This window comes from Naegleria fowleri (assembly GCF_008403515.1).
Source record: "Naegleria fowleri strain ATCC 30894 chromosome Unknown tig3, whole genome shotgun sequence".
Taxonomy (NCBI): Eukaryota; Heterolobosea; class Eutetramitea; order Acrasida; family Naegleriidae; genus Naegleria; species Naegleria fowleri.
In genome coordinates, this window is record NW_025407935.1 from 1 (window position 1) to 19252 (window position 19252).

General features: G+C 37.8%; 8 protein-coding genes across 8 annotated transcripts; 5 read left to right on the plus strand and 3 right to left on the minus strand.

The window, feature by feature from the left end:
* Positions 1-387, plus strand: FDP41_007319 (uncharacterized protein; the record flags this gene model as incomplete). Its single annotated transcript, XM_044711051.1, has 1 exon — positions 1-387. A coding segment is annotated over one exon (387 nt), but the record flags the coding sequence as incomplete, so codon positions are not given.
* Positions 388-419: 32 nt separating this feature from the next.
* On the plus strand, positions 420-791 carry FDP41_007320 (uncharacterized protein; the record flags this gene model as incomplete). The annotated part of the gene is made up of 1 exon (XM_044711053.1): positions 420-791. One exon carries the CDS (start codon positions 420-422, stop codon positions 789-791), a length of 372 nt encoding a protein of 123 aa, XP_044568856.1.
* A 164-nt stretch (positions 792-955) lies between these two features.
* FDP41_007321 (uncharacterized protein) lies at positions 956-1366 on the plus strand (the record flags this gene model as incomplete). The annotated part of the gene is made up of 1 exon (XM_044711054.1): positions 956-1366. The coding sequence occupies one exon, from the start codon at positions 956-958 to the stop codon at positions 1364-1366; it is 411 nt and encodes a 136-aa protein (XP_044568857.1).
* Positions 1367-2320: 954 nt separating this feature from the next.
* On the minus strand, positions 2321-3082 carry FDP41_007322 (uncharacterized protein; the record flags this gene model as incomplete). The annotated part of the gene is made up of 5 exons (XM_044711055.1): positions 2321-2439; positions 2600-2647; positions 2728-2733; positions 2805-2967; positions 3080-3082. 5 exons carry the CDS (start codon positions 3080-3082, stop codon positions 2321-2323), a joined length of 339 nt encoding a protein of 112 aa, XP_044568858.1.
* A 199-nt stretch (positions 3083-3281) lies between these two features.
* On the minus strand, positions 3282-4013 carry FDP41_007323 (uncharacterized protein; the record flags this gene model as incomplete). The annotated part of the gene is made up of 1 exon (XM_044711056.1): positions 3282-4013. The coding sequence occupies one exon, from the start codon at positions 4011-4013 to the stop codon at positions 3282-3284; it is 732 nt and encodes a 243-aa protein (XP_044568859.1).
* A 1317-nt stretch (positions 4014-5330) lies between these two features.
* Positions 5331-6453, plus strand: FDP41_007324 (uncharacterized protein; the record flags this gene model as incomplete). Its single annotated transcript, XM_044711057.1, has 2 exons — positions 5331-5717; positions 5899-6453. The coding sequence occupies 2 exons, from the start codon at positions 5331-5333 to the stop codon at positions 6451-6453; spliced, it is 942 nt and encodes a 313-aa protein (XP_044568860.1).
* A 73-nt stretch (positions 6454-6526) lies between these two features.
* On the plus strand, positions 6527-16014 carry FDP41_007325 (uncharacterized protein; the record flags this gene model as incomplete). Its single annotated transcript, XM_044711058.1, has 11 exons — positions 6527-7554; positions 7736-7842; positions 7931-8030; positions 8107-8212; positions 8287-8656; positions 8889-9554; positions 9645-9926; positions 10301-10308; positions 11160-11505; positions 11736-12102; positions 12147-16014. 11 exons carry the CDS (start codon positions 6527-6529, stop codon positions 16012-16014), a joined length of 7248 nt encoding a protein of 2415 aa, XP_044568861.1.
* Positions 16015-16852: 838 nt separating this feature from the next.
* Positions 16853-19155, minus strand: FDP41_007326 (uncharacterized protein; the record flags this gene model as incomplete). The annotated part of the gene is made up of 3 exons (XM_044711059.1): positions 16853-17237; positions 17288-17435; positions 17493-19155. 3 exons carry the CDS (start codon positions 19153-19155, stop codon positions 16853-16855), a joined length of 2196 nt encoding a protein of 731 aa, XP_044568862.1.
* Between the last annotated feature and the right edge of the window lie 97 nt (positions 19156-19252).

The following is a 19252-nucleotide window of genomic DNA, read 5'->3' on the forward strand; positions in this document are numbered from 1 at the left end:
GAATTAAAGACCAATCCATCAGCCTTTGCCTTCCAAGATATTGTCTATTGTAATATTGGTAATCCACAACAATTGAAGCAAAAGCCTTTGACTTTCCATCGTAATGTTCTTTCATTGCTTACAGCTTCTCATTGGTTGGAAGATTCATCTAAGAAGGAACTCTTGAGTCAAATGGTCAATCGTGATGTTCTGGAACGAGCCGAGAGAATATTGTCCAATATTGATTCAAAATCCACAGGAGCCTACACTCACTCTCAAGGTTATGAATTTGTTCGTGAAGATGTTGCTGCGTTCATTGAGCAGAGAGATGGACTCAAGAAGGAACCATCCACTCCGATCGAATCTTCCTCACCGATGGAGCTTCACCTGGTGTTCAATTGTGTTTGAAGACTCTTATTCGAAATGATCATGATGGTATCATGATTCCAATTCCTCAATATCCATTGTATTCGGCCACTATTGATTTGTGTGGTGGTTCTCAAGTTCCATACTATTTGGAGGAAGAGAGTGGATGGGGATTGACCATGCCAGAATTGGAGAGAGCCTATGAAGAAGCAACCAAGAAGGGACAAAATGTGAGAGCTTTGGTGATTATTAATCCTGGTAATCCAACTGGACAAGTCTTGGAGAGATCTCACATGGAACAGGTCATTCAATTTTGTCTCAAGAAGGGAGTAGTCTTGTTGGCTGACGAGGTCTATCAAGAAAACAATTATACCAATGGAAAGAAACCATTCTATAGCTTTAACAAGATTGCCTATGAGATGGGAGTTGAAAACAATTGGAAATGATTAGTTTCCACAGTGTTTCTAAAGGTTTCACTGGTGAATGTGGTAGAAGAGGAGGTTACTTCCAATTGGGTGAGGCTGTAGATCCTGCTGTTAAAGAGGAACTCTACAAGATTAGTAGCGTCAACTTGTGCCCAAACGCTGATGGACAAATTATGGTTGATTTGATGGTTCGTCCACCTGCTCCAGGAGAAGCTTCCTATGAGGAATATATTAAGGAAAGAGATGCCATCTTGAATAGTTTGAAACGTAGAGCTGAAAAGTTGGTCAAGATGTTGAATAGTTTGGAAGGTGTCAGTTGTCAACCAGTTGAAGGTGCCATGTATGCATTCCCACAAATTACTCTTCCAGAAAAGGCCATCCAAAAGGCTAAGGAATTGGGTATGGCACCTGATTTGATGTATGTTTTGGAATTGCTCGAGCAAACTGGTATTTGCGTTGTTCCTGGATCAGGTTTCCAACAAAAGCCAGGTACTCATCACTTTAGAACTACCATTCTTCCAAGCGAGGAACAAATTGAGGGCGTTGTTGATAGAATGGCTAAATTCCATGCCAAGTTTATGAATCAATACAAGTAGACAAACGTCATTAAGCATCATCTTCAAAATCATTCTTTAACCTTGCTTTTTGTTTAGAAGTAAAAATCTCAAATCCCTTAAAAATAATAACAATAATAATAAATAAAATTTAGTGTTGAACAACGCCACGCTGTCAATAATTGAACAAACATTTCTGTTGTGTTCCAAATACAATTTAGTAATCCTGTAAATAGTGTACTATATTCTTAGTGCCAATGTTACTCACTAGCTCGTTCTCTAACTTCTCGTAATATCATGACATTTCATAAATGTTCTGAATGATCATTTCACTGTTTTAGTTTTCTCAATGGATGTTTCATGAACATTCATTGTGGAATAATGGAAACCTAATGTTTCATCTTTTTATGTCATCAAATGAAAATGATTGCTGAACAAGAGCCCACAATTTGCGTTTCTTGTTCTCGAATGAAATTGTAATATCTTGAAAGGGTCAAAAGGCTGCAATAAATCACATAGCAAGTTTCGTTTTACAGGTGTGGCCTCGCTCATCTTATAGAAGTAAACAAACGTGCCTCCACACGCAACTCGATCTTGTGTCACTTCTGGTTGAGATCTCAATTTGGTGAAAACTTCAAGAATTGGATTTTCATTGGTTTTGTCTTTTCCAGCAAGAGTGGGGAAAATCCATGACTTTTCACCAAGAGCATAGAATGCATTTGCTGGACGCAATAGTGTATCCCAAGCCACATTCAAAATCAACAACTGGCTCAGGAATAGTATCTACTTTCTTGAACATAAATTGTGGAATATTTTCATCATTAAACTCCACATGTATGTCGTCGGTAACAAATAATTCTCCATTATCACATAATACAATGGTCCTAAAGGTATCAAATCCAATTTTTTTGATATGTGTCGGAAATCCTGCAGTTCTTTGATATTTGTGTCCAACAGTAGATCCAGCAATTAATACCTCATGTGTTGTTAGTGTCACTATCGAAAAGAAGGTCTAAATGCAATAAGTTTAACATTTGGAACTGGGTCTGATACATAGGTGAAAAGATTTCTATTAATACAGTCACCACATCCTAATTCTCCTCCGATATTTACTCCTGTAGGATTGAGTGTGAGATAATGTTCAGTTGCAAATAATACAATATGCAATAAATATATTAAATTCGGAATTAAAGGCATATATGGATTGTCCATGATGAGGTTTGGAAAAAATATTCATGATAAAAGATGAAACAATTAAAATAATGATTCACATACCTGTTACAAAAAGCCGTCCTTTCTTTGAAATGATTGCAGAATAATGTCCTTGACACACAATATGATCAACAGCGTCATCAAAAATATTAATCGAACTCTTTGAAAGGTATTCCGATTGATAAAGTCACCAAGTCCTAACACAATTTAAACATTAAAATTGATTCATCATGATGATAAATTACATTCGAATGAAAACAACACCTACCTAAAGCACCTGCGACATTAGCTCCGCATGCAAAAACTTTGCCTTCTGTTGTTAAAATCATGGAGTGGTGATAGCCACATGAAATTTGTTGGATAGACATTTTGCAATCCCATTGAGCCTTTTTAAATGAGTAATGTGACGTTTGGCAGGGAGTCCCACAGCACTATTAAGCCACGCATGGTCACAGATAATGTATTCATGTGAATGTTCAACACAAAATGCATTTTGAATAATTCCATGAGTTTGCATGTCAATTCGAATAAACAAACACTTACCATTGGCCATAGGTATTGTCACCACATGCATATAACTCATTGTTCACAGTGGCAATTAATACAAACCCATGCCCACATGCAATATGTTTTATGCTGTCTCTGAATAGTTTTTGAATGAGAAGTGGCTTTCGTGATTTATCTCCACACGAGAGTTGCCCAAAAAAGTTATTTCCGCAGCAACTATACACACGATCTAACGATTCTACTTCATCCCAATCCATTTTGTCAGAAAGTGAGGATGGTGAGGCCAGTAACAAGTTTTTGACTTTTTCAATGAGTGCTCTATGTGACTTTCTTCTTGGTGATTTTTGAATTTGCTGATGTGTGGAGGTTGATGAGAAGGATTTGCAATGGTGCTTGTTGGCAGAGAATCAGAAAATGATGACAAGGAGGAAAACGAAGAGGAGGATGAAGTAGTACTATTTTTGTCATCCGCATCACTGTCACTGCTGTCAGAGGTTAAATCCATTTCATGACTGTTGGGATCCAAAATATTATTGGGCATGGAATGATGCTTTTGATGAGCAATTCGGTGATGATGACCAATTCCAAACACATTGGTTGATTTAGTCTTATTCACAGTATTCAACAAACCAAACACCAACGAGTTCACAATTTCATTTGATGCGACAGGATTCGGTATGGGGTCATTGTTTGTCAGTAGTATAGAGGATTTCGTTGTTGTGGCTGATTCAGGTGCGTAAGGGGACGATCTTGTGTGAGTTATTTGACCGTTATTGTCAACCATGGGAAGTAATTGACTGATGCTTCCATTTATATTATTATTACTAGAAATTGTTGATGATGATGGTGAGAATGTTGCGATTGTACCCTCTTCGGAATATTGTACCTCTTGTGTGTGCGTTAAATTAATTTTCTTCTTCTTTTCGGGTGGTTCATAACCACCACTATTCATATATGGATTGCTATTCATCTCTAATTGCTTTTAGTGGTGTGTTTTATGAAAATGCTCTTCCTGATGAGTGAGCTCACCCGAAAGAATGAATGGTTAGTGAGGCCAATGATATTATGAGAGGAAATATCGGAACGTTGGTTGCTACTATACTATTCAACGGCACGATCGGCAACGTAAAGGCTATTTTTGTGTGAGAATATATATATTTATGTGGTTGCTTTTAAAGAAGAAGAGGAAGAAGAAGGCTGTTTGTCTCTCAAAGGATCATCCTCTTGGTCCAGGGACAATGAGAGGCAATAAAACATTGCTCGGCTGGCCTTTGGCCATACCTCTTTAGTGGAAAAGGTCTTTGTGACAGTTATTATTAGAAGAGGAGCGCAATCAGAAAGGAGGGTCGATGAATTTGAGAGAATTTTCATGAACACAAAGATCCTCTCCTATGAATTTTTATTAACCCTTCAGCACTGCAAAAATTTTTCGCTGGAGAGAATCTTGAATAAAACACAAAGATTCAAGGGCGGTTCTATTTCGAGGCCATCTTTATTACGGAATCCATATTTCAAGAGAACACAGCATTTCCCTGTCGAAAGTAATGACAAAGTTCATCACTACTGCGCTTACTGTAAGAAAGCTAATTCAAAATGTGGTTACAAATGTGCAGCATGTGGTGATCATTTGCATTTGAAGTATTTCCTCCAACACCACGAACAGAAACTCATATTGTACTAAATAATTTTTAATTCTCCTATCCGAGATGCCCATGGACTTTGTGGAAAACGGTTGATATGATTCCAACGCCTTAATAATTATTTAGCAATTTCTAAATAATAATATCATTAATTTTGGACGTCAAAACTCCAGATGATGATATCAGGCAGTCGTGGTTGTCGTTGATTGGGGAGTAGCAATATTTCACATTGATTCGCTATCAAGATGTGTCTACAAGAAACGCACAAGTATTTGTGTTTTTCAGAAAGGTGCTGATGTTGCGTGGTGAGCTAAAAGGTCACTAGCAGCCTTGGATGACTTGATCTGTTGGAAACGGAGGAAGTGGAATTCTCGGATACTGATTTTGTTATTGTTGTCCGCACCTTTACTGAATTTCAAGAAAGATGCGCATGAATTGAATTGTTGCGCTCGATGAAAAACAGTCCTTCAAAAATGCGCAATGATTTGGATTCAAAAGCAAGTCAAAAAAACCCAATAATTGAAACAACCTTATTGCTCTGAACTGACATTGTCCACGCTTTTACCAAAATTCCTCTTTGTGTCTGACTGTGAAGATCTTTGTTTCATCTCTCTCTTATACATGAAACATTTGTAACAATCAAAAAAATGGCTTCTTCATTACCCACAGCATCCACTGTGCTATCTTCTACGATGAAATCACCTCCTTCCGAATCCGATGGTTCAACTTCGGAACAAGGAGCAGAAACAACTACCACTCAACAACAAGTGGTTTGGTATTTTGCATACGGTGCAAATATGAGCTCAAAAGTCTTGATTGGAAGACGAAAAGTCAAACCCATGGAGTCCTATCCGTGCTACGTGGAAGGCTATGATTTAGTCTTTAATATGAAGGGTTTGCCTTATTTTGAACCTGCTTTTGCGAGTATTGAAAAGAGACAAGGATGGAGAATGCATGGTGTTGTGCATAAAATCACGAGAGAGCAAATGGATCATATTCGGAGGACAGAAGGTGGAAATGGACATGATATGGATGTAAGTTTTGTAGTTTCTGAACGAGGAATTGTGACTCGATGATGTCAATGGCTCAATTTTGTTTTATCGATCTGCAATTAATTATTGGAATAATTTGTTGAATTTGGTGTTCATTTGGGGATGTTTGTGATGTTGATTGTGCGACGACTAAAATGCACAAAAATGTCAAATCTACGATTAGGATTTTGGATATCGTGAAATTACAGTACAAGCAACAATTTATCAACCTTGGTTTACCGAGAATGACACCAATGCTGCCACTTCATACGGAACCCCAAACATGTACTTCCAAACAGTGGATGCCATTGCACTTCAAGGACCACCTGACATTAATGACGCCAATCCTTCCGCTCGTTATTTGAACATTTTAAGAAGTGGAGCAAAAGAATATGGTATTGCAAAGGAATGGCAAGATCACCTCAATAACACACTCCAAGAATACAAGTCTGCTGGCGCTGCAAAGACTTTTGGAAAATTCTCTTTCGTCCTTATTATTCTTCCTTTATTTATTCTTCCGCTAATCATGATAGTTTTATCGCATGTAGTCAAAGTTCAAACCCCGTATTTTGTGACACGAATGTTCAAGCATCTTGGATCACTTGTCTGGTGGGTTCATGACAATATTTGGAGCAAATTATTTGGAAGTGGAAAAACAATAGAAGCAAATAGTTTATTCGGAGATGTCCAAGAACAATGGACAAAACTTTCACAAACCAATAAATTGTCATTTCTTTGAATATTGTTGCTGTTGTCACCCAAATAGGGTTTGGGACTTCAATTTGAAGGTCCCTACCAAAAGAAAGCAAAAAATGTCGAACAACAATTCTGACGATGAGAACGGGAGTCCAGAAGCAGCAATCTTGTCTTCCTCTCCTCCGAGAAACACGATTGAGTTGAAATCTATGAGAAACAGTACAGCGACGACGAATAGTCTGCAGCAACAACCCGAACAACAGCCTCCTAAAGCCTCTCCGACGCAACAACAACTATTCATTGGTCATCAACATCATCACGGACAAAGACAACGATCTCTATCTTCCTCTCTCCATCATCAACACCATCATCACCACCACCACCATGCACCGATTCGGAGCCATGCCAATATCCATTCAAGACCGAATGTACATTCATCGAGTGGTGGAGGTGGCTCGAGAAGCCTCTCAAGAAGTTCTTCTCCGACCAATGGGCTTGTCGGCACAAAGAAGGAATCGTCTGTTTCAAATTCCTCTTCTTCTTCTTCACCTGCCATGAATAATGATTCACCTCGAATTATTCAATCATTGTATCTGCATCAGTTGCATCATAATGATGTCGGAGCGAGTATTATAATCGGAAATCATATAGTGACACCTTCAGCACCCAATGTTGGAGGAGCAGAGGAGGAAGAGGAAACCATCATGATGGAAGATGTCGAAAGACAACATCAAGCCGGAATTAGAGAAGAAGACTCTCGAATTCATCAAAATAGTTCTCGAACTCATCATTATCATCATGGAGCTCGCCAAACACATCGTCACTCTTCGCGGCATCATCACTATTCTCACAAGCACCGAAAACATTATTTACATCCTCGGCATTACAGTAAAAAAGGTGGTGTGAAGAATGGACATGCAAGTGAGGAAGAAGAGGAACAGGACGAAACTGGTGACTATACGACCGATTCACAGGATAATATTTCAGAAGTGAGTTCATTGGCCTTATCAGTCATGTCCAACACAGACTATGCAGAAAGTAGAAATTTTCGATTCATTGACGATGGTTCTAATGGATTGGAGAATGACAAGCGACAACATTTTGGATCTGTTGTCAGCTTTTTATTTGCTGCGATTGGATCAAGGTAATTATTTCATTTTGAATAGACAGCGTATTTTTCATGGATAATGCTCTTTTTGGAAATCTTATTGTGAATAATATTTTCAAAAATTATAGTGTTGGCTTGGGAGACTTGGTTCGATTTCCATATCTTGTTTACACTTTTGGAGGTGGAGGTTTTTTGATACCTTATTGTCTTTGCCTAGTGATTTTGGGAATTCCTTAACCTTACTTGAATTTTCTTTGGGAACCATGGCACGTAGATCCTCAATTTTGTCTGTCTCTAAATGGAACAGAAGAGCATGTGGTGTGGGTAAGTTGTGTGAAATTTTAATAGACACAAGAAACAAACGAAACTTGGACAAAACCACTCAATTTTATATATCACCACATTTTATCAGGACTTGCAATGTCAATATTTGGAAGTCTTCTTATTCTAAGTTATTACAACGTTATTCTCAGTTGGGTGTGTGTTTATTTTGTAAATCTGTTTCAAGAAAGGTTTGTAGCAATTTCATTTTATGAATTATTTATTCTCATTGATAATTTCCTTTTAACAACTATACACACGTCACAGCCTGCCCTGGATTGGAGCGGCAGAAGAGTTTTTCAATTCCAAAGTGTTACTCAAATCAGCAGGTCCTACCACCCTCTTTAGCAACTATTCTTCAAATTTCTTCAACGTCAATTTTATTTCCATTCCAATATTACTGAGCTTGATCGTCATTTCTGTCATCAACTTTTTGCATTATTTAAGGGCGTGAGCAGTATCAAATTTGTTGTTTATATTACTGTTCCACTGCCAATTTGCTTACTATTCATTTATCTCATGAGAACGTTACTTTTTGAGGTTGGAAGTAGCACTGGACTCTATTACTTTTTCAAACCGGATTTCAATGTACTGCTTAAAACAGAGATTTGGCTTGCAGCAGCTGGGCAAGTGTTCTTCAGCATTGGAGTTGGCAATGGAACCAATCTTACATTGTCTTCCTACCTTAGCAGAAAATCAAATATTATCATGGCATCGATTGTTGTGGTTGTTGCCAACTGTTTGATTGCCTTCATTAGTGGTTTTACCATTTTCAGCATTTTGGGAGTGATGGCTCACGAGAAATTTGGTGCCAATGGTGAGTATTCATGAATACCTTGTTTCATCTATAATTCACAATTTTCACACATACTATTGTTACATTCATTGGGTAATAATTCAACCAAATAGCGAGTGCCGACTTTGACAAGCTATTTACAAATGATGTCTTATCTGGATTGGGACTTGCTTTTATTGTGTATTTCCAAGCAGTCAGCTACTTACCAGTTCCACATTTTCTGCTCTCCTACTGATTATTACCATCTTTTCAGTTGGTATTGATAGTGCGTTTGCATGTGTCGAAACTGTAGTTAGTGCAGTAATGGATCATTTCTCAATGAAGTGGAATTTGAAAATTAATCGATGGAAATACGTTCGAAAAGTGTACATGGAAAATTTCCACGGAGCCGACGCTGCTGTGGAGCAGTCTCAAAAGGAACAACAGAACATGGGAAGTGATATCATTTCTCAATCTCCAACAGAGCAAATTACTGAGTTTCCTACGTTTGATACAGCCGATAATCATGATCTGTTACATGAAGAAAACGTTCCAGAAATGCCCTTCTCCTACAAGCTTTTAACCAATAGAAATGTAGTTGTTTTTTTGGTGTGTCTATTGGGATTCATACTTGGAATTCCATTCACATTAAGCAATGGATACTATTTAATTCGAATTGTGGATCACTACGTTTCTAATTATTGCCTTGTCATGATGGGTATTGCAGAATGTATTGTCGTGGGCTATTTTGCTTATGGTTCAAAATACTTCGAAAATAAGGCAAGCGCTCTAGAAGAACCTACTGTCATTTCCAAATTACAGGAAATCATTTCTTCCACGAATGAGACACATGATATTTCAGAGAAATGGGAAAAAGAGCTCAATCGAATGATTGACCCCAACGATGAAGAAGCAATTGTGTCACAAGTTCTCGAAAACCGTAAGTTTTTCTTCAATCCAGCAAAAATAATTTTTTCACTCTTGTGTGTTCTTCGCATTGAATGAATGTATTTTTCGAATGGATGTAAAGACTCCTCATGGAGAGCCAAGATTATTTCCAAATGCAAAGTCATGCTGTCACACTTTGTGGTATTTTTCAAGTACCTCATTCAATTCCCTAGTTTTTTGAAAGCATTCAACAAATTCAGACAATCTCCTGCTGAGTATTGGAAATGCTTCTTTTTCTTCTCTATTGAGCGTTTCAAAAATCACATTGTTGCTAAAAAGAAGAAAATTATTGAAAAATATCCACAAGAAGAGCCCACAGAAGAAGAATCTGGATGCCTTAGTGACAACTCAATTGTTTATCGATGTATGGACCAGTGTACTCAATTCTTTTTATGGGTGTGGTGCTTTTAATCAAGTACGTGGCACCTATCATGCTCTCCATCATGCTTATTTCCACAATGATTACTGAGACTGTTTTTCGATTTCCATTTTCATTCAGTTCAGATTCAAAATCGAGTAATGATGAAGAAGTGGTTTTCAGTCTTGCTTTGGGATGGTCTCTGGTTATTGCATGTCTTCTCTGTATGATTTGGTTTGCTGTGTTTCCTTTTGTTGAGAGAGACTCTGAAGTGTTTGGAAAGCGAAAAGTCATTAGTTGATGAATACAGAACTCGCTTACTTTAAAAGGTTCTTCCACTTTTTCTCATATTCGTATTCAATGGAAATATCGTCGCCTAGTGAATGAGGTGAGTTGCCATTTGGGCAGTCACAACAAATGAGCAAACCGTTCTTTATTTGCCATTTGCTCGACAATCCTTCAGCCCCCATACGCAAATTGTTGTGTCAAAGTTCAGATTTTATTTCCAACGTTGATTTGGAAGAAGAGTTTGGGCAATGAAACTTTAATGAATACACGAAAGGTTTTAAAAAGTAAAAACTTGCATGAGATTCGTTGACCTTCAATAGAATTTTGAAAATCTTAAAAGTCTTTCCTCAATCCATATTTCAAGCAACCTCCAAGATGCTCGAAGGATGATATCTTTTAAAGAAGTGCCGAGTTATCTTCAAACTGATGATAATTTGACCCTTCCTCGCAGTGCTTCGTTTGTCACCATCAGAAAATCTGTTGACAGGTTGACGACCAACGCAAAGAGACAGCTTTCACCCTTCAACATCACACACAAGTCATCAAAAAAAATTCAAAAACGTTCGAGTCTGCTCGAGTCTGTTACTCGCTTCTCTCAGTAGGTAGGTGTTCACAGAAAGGAGAATTGCGTGTTCCAACTTTAATCTTCATATGTATTCTATCTGTGATTTAAATGTGTTTATGGATTTTGTAACAACATCCAACAACATGTGTGTGGTTGATAATGTGTTCGAATGGTGATGATGATATTTTCGTTGTGCCACTTGTTATTTGTTGTCCATTCATGAATATAAAACTTGTTTTGAATGGATCCAATGAATTTGTAGAATCTCCAAATCCACCCAAAGAGATTGGCTAGTTAACCACTCGTCATTCACTCCTCTTGTAACCATAATCATCATCATTTATAAATTCAACCACCACCCATCCATACATTGAATTACTTCTGAGAGAAGCACCAACAACACCACCCAACAACCACAACATGTCCGTCACCAAGATGGATCTCTCCATTGCGGAGAAGAAGGCCTACGACTTTTGGTTCGTCAAGAAGAAGCCAAACGTTGGATTGAAGAACTCGTACAAGAAAACCTTCCACCAGGAACAGCAAACTTTGGTGAAAACTTGCGAGATGGTATCTTCTTGGCCAAGTTGGGAAAGATCTTTGCTCCAAGTGCCATCAAGAAGATTAACACACCAAAGAGTGGAAGTGTGTTGGAATTTATGGCTGTCGATAACATTACTCAATTCTTTGAAGCTTGTAAGAAGGTGAACTTTCCTGATCACTATGTGTTTGGTAAGTAGTAGTAGTACTAGTCGTTTGTTGTTGTTGTTTACTGTGAATCATTGGTGATGATGATGTTGAATAATGATGATGATGATTCCTCTTGTGTAAACCCATAACAACAATCACAACCCAACAACAACACACAATATCCATTCAAAACCTTCCATAACAACCAACAACAATAATAACAACCACAATGCTAACGATTCAAACCAATTTAATGAAATTCCACCCATCAGAGGTCACTGACTTGTGGGAACTCAAGAACATTTACAAAGTCGTTCACTGTCTCCATACCCTCTCTCTCCACTTGTATCGTAATGGTCTCGCCATTCGTATGCAGAACTTACAAAAGGCCAACTTGAAATTCTCTCGTGAGGAAATTGAAAAGACTCAAAAGTTGATTGAAGATATTGCCGATAATGCCATGGCTTTCCCAGTCGATATTGAAGAAGTTGGAGATGAAGGAACTGACTCTTCGATGGATGATGTCTTGGAAGATTTGGCAGATCCTTCCATGTGTGATGCCGAGGAGATGGTCTCACACGAGCTGTTGCTGGCGTTGAAGCTTCGTTTACCATTACAGCTCGTGATTCAGATGGTCAAGTGTTAACTGAAGGAAATGAAACATTCCGTGTAACTTTGTTTAGTGTGAATTTGGAATCGTCAAGTGCTGAAAGTGGAAACAGTGATGCAGCTGCTGCTTCTCATGAACGTGTTGTCATCCAAGCTCAAGTTAAGAATAATAACGATGGTACTTACTCAGTAACTTATACACCAGAGAAGGCTGGTCAATACAGAATGGAATTGGTCTTGTGGGATGAAGAGACTCAAGAAGAAGTTGATCAATTGTCAAAAGTCTCTCCTCAAAATGTCACTGTCTTGTCAAATCCAAAATCAGACCCATCCAAGAGCGTTTTAGATGGAGCTGGTATTGGTACAGCTGTTGCAGGTGTTAAAACTGAATTCACCTTGACTTCATTTGATAAATATGGCAATTTGGGTCGTGGTGGAGAAAAGTTTACTGCAAAACTCACCTCCGGTTCCGAAGAAGTTGAATGTGACGTTGAAGATTTGGGACAAGGAAAGTATCGTTTCTCTTACGTGTGTCCAAAGAGCGGTGACTACTCATTGAATGTGAAATTGGAAGATGTTGATGTTGCCACCAAGACTGTTGTCGTGAAGGATGCTGGTATTTCTGATCCTTCTCGAACTGAATTCAGTGATATTGACTCTGTTTTGGATAAGAAAGCTGGTGAAGTTTCTAAATTCACAATTCTCGCCAAAGATAAGCACGGAAACGATCGTTCCTCAGGTGGTGAAAAGTTCCAAGTTTTCCTTTTGGATCCACAAACCAATCAAGTCCATCTCCAAGCCGATGTGAGAGATTCCAACGATGGTAAATATCATGTGGAATATACTGCCAACACAAGTGGAAAGTATTTGTTGCAAGTGAAACTCGGAGACGAACAAGTCACCAGTAAGAATGTTTCCATTCACGATTCTGGTGTGACTGATCCCTATCAAACCACATTCAGAGCTGCTGAAAATTACAAACATTTCCCAGCTGGTTGCCCTCTCCAACTCCATGTCGAAGCAAGAGATCGTTTCGGAAACAAGCGTGAAACTGGTGGTGACACTTTTATTCTCCAATTCACATCGAAGGCTACTATGGAAACAATTTCTGGAGATTTGATTAAATTCAATGATAACCAAAATGGTGAATACACCTTCGACTATACCATTGAACAATCTGGTGAATATGGAATGGAAGTTTTGTTGAAGGAAAATGTTGATTCTCGTTCTGAAGGTGGTAATGATTCAACATCCTTGTTGAAGGCTTTCTTGAGAAAGTACAAGTATACCAACATTCCAGGATTCCCGTCCACAGTTTTTGTGGACGATAGTGGTCGTACAGATCCACAACGAACTCAATTTGCTGGAGATGGTGTTTCCAATGCTGTTCAAGGAAAAGAATCCGAATTTGTCATCAAGACTAGAGATAACTTTAACAATATACGTCAAACTGGTGGTGACAAGGTAGAGGTCACTGTTTCCAATGAAGCCAGAAAGATTGATATTGCTGCTTCTGTCAAGGACAACCAAGATGGTACTTATACTGTTGTTTACACACCAAAGGCATCTGGAAAGACCAAACTCATTGTCAAAATTAATGATGTTTTAGTTGATAATGATATTTTGAGAGGTGGTGTATTCGTTTCTCCTCCAAATATTGAAGATACATCCATGCTTGATACCATTTTGGATCATGACTTATTGTCTGCCTTATTGAACGCTTTCAAGGTTGAAAATGATTCTGACAGTTTGATTGAAAAGATCCAAAAACTCCGTGAGGAACTCATCAAACAAATCAGAGAGAACACTCGTATTGAAGAAAATGTTCGTGACAAGGACAGAAAGATTGCATTACTCGCTGAAAATAGATACGATGCTGAAACTATTTTGAACCAAAAGGGAGGTATTGTCGGATTCTTCCAAAGAAGAAAGCAACGTGCTGCTGAAGAAAATGCAAATGTTGACTCAAAGGATAAGTTCAACATTAAGGACTATGTGGACTATTACAGCAGCTTGTTCTACTTGCTTCAAACTAATCCAAAGTATTTGGCCAAGTGTTTGTTCTTGGTTCCAGCTCGTGACATGGACCAATTCATGCAAACTGTCACACTTACCTTGTACGGTTATGCTTTCTCTCCTCGTGAGGAATATTTGATTTTGAACTTGTTCAACGAAACACTTGCTCTCGAAATTCAAAACAGTTCCATTGATAACTTCTTGAATAACAATCCAGTGTTGATCAAGTTGGTCGTTAACTATTGCCATGAACGTATTCAAGGTAAACAATTCTTACAAAAGGTTCTCTATGACAAGATTTTGGAACCAATCATTGAAGAGAAGGATTTGAATTTGAATCTTAATGCTGTGACAATTTTGAAGGAAAGAATTTCACAACAAGAAGTTGAAACTGGTGTCAAGAGTGACATCAATATTAAGGATATGACTTACGAAAAGGCCATGCAAGACGAATATGTCAGCAAGTTGGTTCAACAACGTACAAAGAAGATGATTGACATTTGTCAAAGCGTCTTGGACACTCTCAATGACAACATTGCTGAATTGCCATATGGTTTGAGATATGTCTGTAGACAATTGAAGACCATGCTCACCAAGAAGAACCCAGAAGCTCCAGAGGAAGATGTCAACCGTGTCGTTTCCTATTTATTGTTCTTTAGATTCCTTAACGGACCTTTCTGCGGCTGTGATGCTTACAACTTGACCAAGAAGAAGATTTCTGCAAGCATGAGAAACAACTTGGCTTGGATTTCAAAGGTTTTGATGCGTGTCTCTACTTTCAAGGAATTTGACAAGACCTTTGATATTCATTTCTGTGTCATGAACGATTGGATTCAACAAGCCATTCCATCCTTTGTTGATAAATTCTTAAAACCAGCCATCACCATTCCAGAGCCTGAGGAACAACTTGGAGTTCACCAATATATTGAACTCACACAAAAGAAATCTCCAACCATCACCATTACTTTGAATGAAATTGCTCAAACTCACAGTTTGTTAGTCAAGTTCATGAACAGAATTACACCAGATGAAAAGGATCCATTGCGTGAAGTCTTAGAAAAGATGAAAGATAAGGTTCCAGAACAAGTGGAAGCATCCAAGAATGAAGAAATTAGTTTACCACTTCAAGTTCGAACCAATATTGAGAATTTGGACCTCGAAATGAAACCAGAACAAATTTACGAACTCACCAAAGAATGTTTCCGTACCTTGTTGCGAATTATTACTCCACAACAATTGGGTGACAATGTTGCTGAGACCATTGAAAAGGCAGACAAGTATGCTGATGAATTAATGAATGCCAAGTCATCAGATGGAGCTCAACTCAAGAGAAAGGTCGAAGATTTGAGAAAGCACTTACCAAAATTGGTTGAATCTGAAGTTCTCTCCAAAGAAAATGGTTATAGAAAGTTGTTGACAGATATTACTAAGGAAATTCAAAACAGAGGAGAAGTTAGAAAGAAGCAAGTTCGTGAATTAGAACGTCTCTCTGACAGCTTAAAGTCCTTAAAGGAACATCAAACTTTCCTCAAAGAAAAGGACAAGAGTTTGGATGACTATGTGCAACAAACTCTTCGAAACTACTTTGAAGGCAAAAACAAGAGAAAACAAAAATCAGGAAAGAAACAAGTCTACAAATTCAGTTACGAACAATTATACGAAAAGTATAAAGTTATTGCCGAAATGACAGAAGGAGGAGTTTTGAAGAAGAAGATCAAATTCCACATTAGTATGGATGAAGCCAATCCAGGTTTCTTCACAGTGGAAGCTAAATTGGCTGGTGCTGAATTGAAGACCATTAATTTGAGATTGGACGAACTTTTGGATAAGCGAGGAAAAGGTGAACAATTGCTCAAGCTTGATGGTGTTTCGTTGAATGTTAACATGACCATTCACATGATGAACAAACTCTTTGCTTCCAAGTAAATAATAAAATTATATTCCCATATTCTACTTTAACATTCGCAGAATAATGAACTCTTCCCTTTTGACTTGAAGCAAAACGAATTTTGCTTCTAAGTAAATTCCATTAATAGATAGTAAGGCCTCGACTTACGTCTGTTTAAAATCGGAATCCAACGATAAAATCGTATTGTAAGAATTTGATTGGAATCATCTTTAGCATCATTTATTACCACCACGAAGTGCGAGAAGATGGACATGATAATTAAGAGATTCCCAAGCAGATTGTTGGGCAAACTTCTCCCTCCAGCCCACCCTTTCCAGAGCAATTCAGATCGGAAGTAGTTTTGGTAATTTCATAAGTTTTAGGAATGGAATTGGGCACTGGTGGGTAGTATCAGTGACGAGTTGAAAAAAAATAACTAAGGTTGTGGGATGAAATTAAGGGAACGTAATGCCCTCTTCTGAATGCCTCCAACCACTGATTGCGCATACAGTAGTTGTATCTAAGAGTAACAGCTAACTATCAATTCCTTCTGAATGGGCAGAGTTTTTGGCGTCATGGGACGTGTTTTTCACTCTGGAAAGACCAATGTTATGACCTTAATTGTCGTTTATGTTTCTAGTAGTAGCATATATATGAGTTTATTCATGGCACTACTAGTATATTACACCAGAATACGCCTGGTGAGAGAAATAGGAGTTGGTAGATTGATGCCAAGATGTTTGAAATATCTTACGCGCGTGTGGTAGAATAAACTCAGATTTCTCGAATCGATTTTAATCGTTGGATTACTTAAATGATGAATAAATTGTACTGTTTAATGATTGGATCTTTCATCTTAAAATTAAAATTACTGCATCAAACACTTCTTTTTGAGTCTGATGATACTTTATAATGATCATCCTTATCCACACATATGGCCTTCAACACCAACTCATCGAATCGATCAAAACCTTCTCCTTTTATAGCACTGGTTTCAATATATGAAACACAACCCATTTTACGAGCCATCAATTCTCCTTGTTCTTTCGTAATTGGTTTTTCATTATGTTTCATCAACATGGATTTTGTGTGAACAGGATCTTTTCTCAAATCTGTTTTGGTGGCAATTAGTAAAATAGGACAATCAGGACAGTGGTGACGGACTTCTGGAACCCATTTTGTGGCAACATTGAGAAGAGAGGCCTTACTGATAACACTAAAGCAGAGAAGAAAGAGATCCGTTTGTGGATAACTTAAGGGTCTGCAAAGTAAAGTGATTAGTGACAGCGCAAAAAGTGTTGAAAGACTCACCTCAATCGATCATAATCCTCTGGTCCAGCAGTATCCCACAACCAAATCGTGTAATTGGGCATATACCTGCTGACATAATTATAATTATCAAAAACCGTCGGAACATACTCAAAAGGAAAAGCATTTGTGGTGTAAGTAATTAAAAGACCTTAAAGTTAAGAAGAAAATTGAATAATCATGAATTTTCAAGAATTTTAAAACTTACTCGTCTTTCCTGTTGCTCCATCTCCAATAGTGACCATTTTGAATCCTTCTTTTGCATCTAAATTCATTGCTTGTTTTGGATATGCTAAAATATCGTCTCGTGTGAAAAACTTTCTCTTGGGTTGTTGTGGGCAACTTTGTCTTTCAATTTCAGCTGTCAATAGTTTGGAATTCTTTTCTGCGTTGGTTAAAAAGGTTTTAAAGATTTCAATCAGACCTTGTTTAAAGTTTTCTTTACGTTGTGGCAAATGATCATATTTGGAATCATATCTCCAACAGGTTTGTCTGACACTCGAGTCATAGTAATAATCGGCTGTCGCTTGTATCAATTCATCAATTTTTTGCATGTAATAATTTTTCCAAAATTGATCTTCCTCAGTGAGTTGACAAATTCTCAAACTTTTGCTGACAAGCTGCAATCTCATCAAATCGACACATTCTAAAAAAGAGAGAATATTTCTGTAAATGTCATCATTGAGCATGGAATCAAATTCCTTGTAATTGAATTCATCTTCCTGCTGATTTTTCAATTTCACATTTTGTCCAGTCTTTTGTTTTGAAGGAACACAAGTCTCAATTTCAGTTTTTTGCAAACTTCCTCCAAACACAAAATAGGAAACTGTTTGTGGATCTTGATTCACATAACGAGTGATGGTGTGAAAAACAGGAAATGCCTCAAATGGAGTTGTTTCATTGGGCTTGTTGTATGGTTCTGTTTGAAAGAGTTGAGCAAGAACATTTTCGTTACGATTCACTTTTTTCCATTTTGAAGTGACACCCTGACCGGTCAACCCCAAACAATAACAATCGAAAAAGTCAACACTCTGATTGCAACCACCCATCATGTAAATCTTTTTCTGATTTTCAATCTTTTCGAGAATACATGAGTGACCATATCTCCAAACATGTTCGTCACCACTTTCAATAAATTCAAATTCTACAGCTTTGGAGAATTCTTCCTTGTGATCATTTTGGGAATTATCAGATAATGTGATCAAGGTCGATAACTTGATCTTGATAAAGTCTTTGGTGAGTCCATTAGAAGATTTTCCACCAATCAAATACCAATCTCCATTCTCTTCATCGAGAACAGTCGCATGATAGAATCTACCACTCACTGTTTCATTTTGATCATGATCGTTGGCACTTGACAGTTTCAGCGCCACACTTTTCCATTCCAAAGTTTTCAAATTCAACTCAAACAATTCCCTACTCGTGAAAGCATTGTTATCATAACCACCAAACACAAACATGGAATCTCCATAAATCACACTCGCATGTCCATATCTTGGAGTGATCAATTGCGAATCTTTACAATCCAACTTTTTCCAACTCTGATTTGAGAAATTAAAACTCCAAACATCATTATGAAAACCATTCGACTTTCCTCCGAAAAGAATCATTTCATTGGTGGAAGCGTTTAAAACGGTCGTGTGAAAATTTCGAGCACAAGGTGATGGAGTGGTGAGGGTGGGTGTCAAATTAGTGAATTGATGAGAACGAGTGTCGAGTTGGATGAAATCATTGACAAATTCGAGAGGACGTTGTGAATTTGTGGAGGATTTTTGAAGACCTCCGAAAAAGTAAATGTAATGATCGTGAAAGAGAGCACTGTGGCCCAAACGAATCGGAATGGAGCGTGTCGAGGTGGCAGGAGAGGACATTTTTTTTCATGGGGTGAGATCAGTTCAAAGTTCCTAGTTCCTTCTGATCTGATTGGTCAAGAAAAACAATTTTATTATTTCAATTACGGTTGTACAA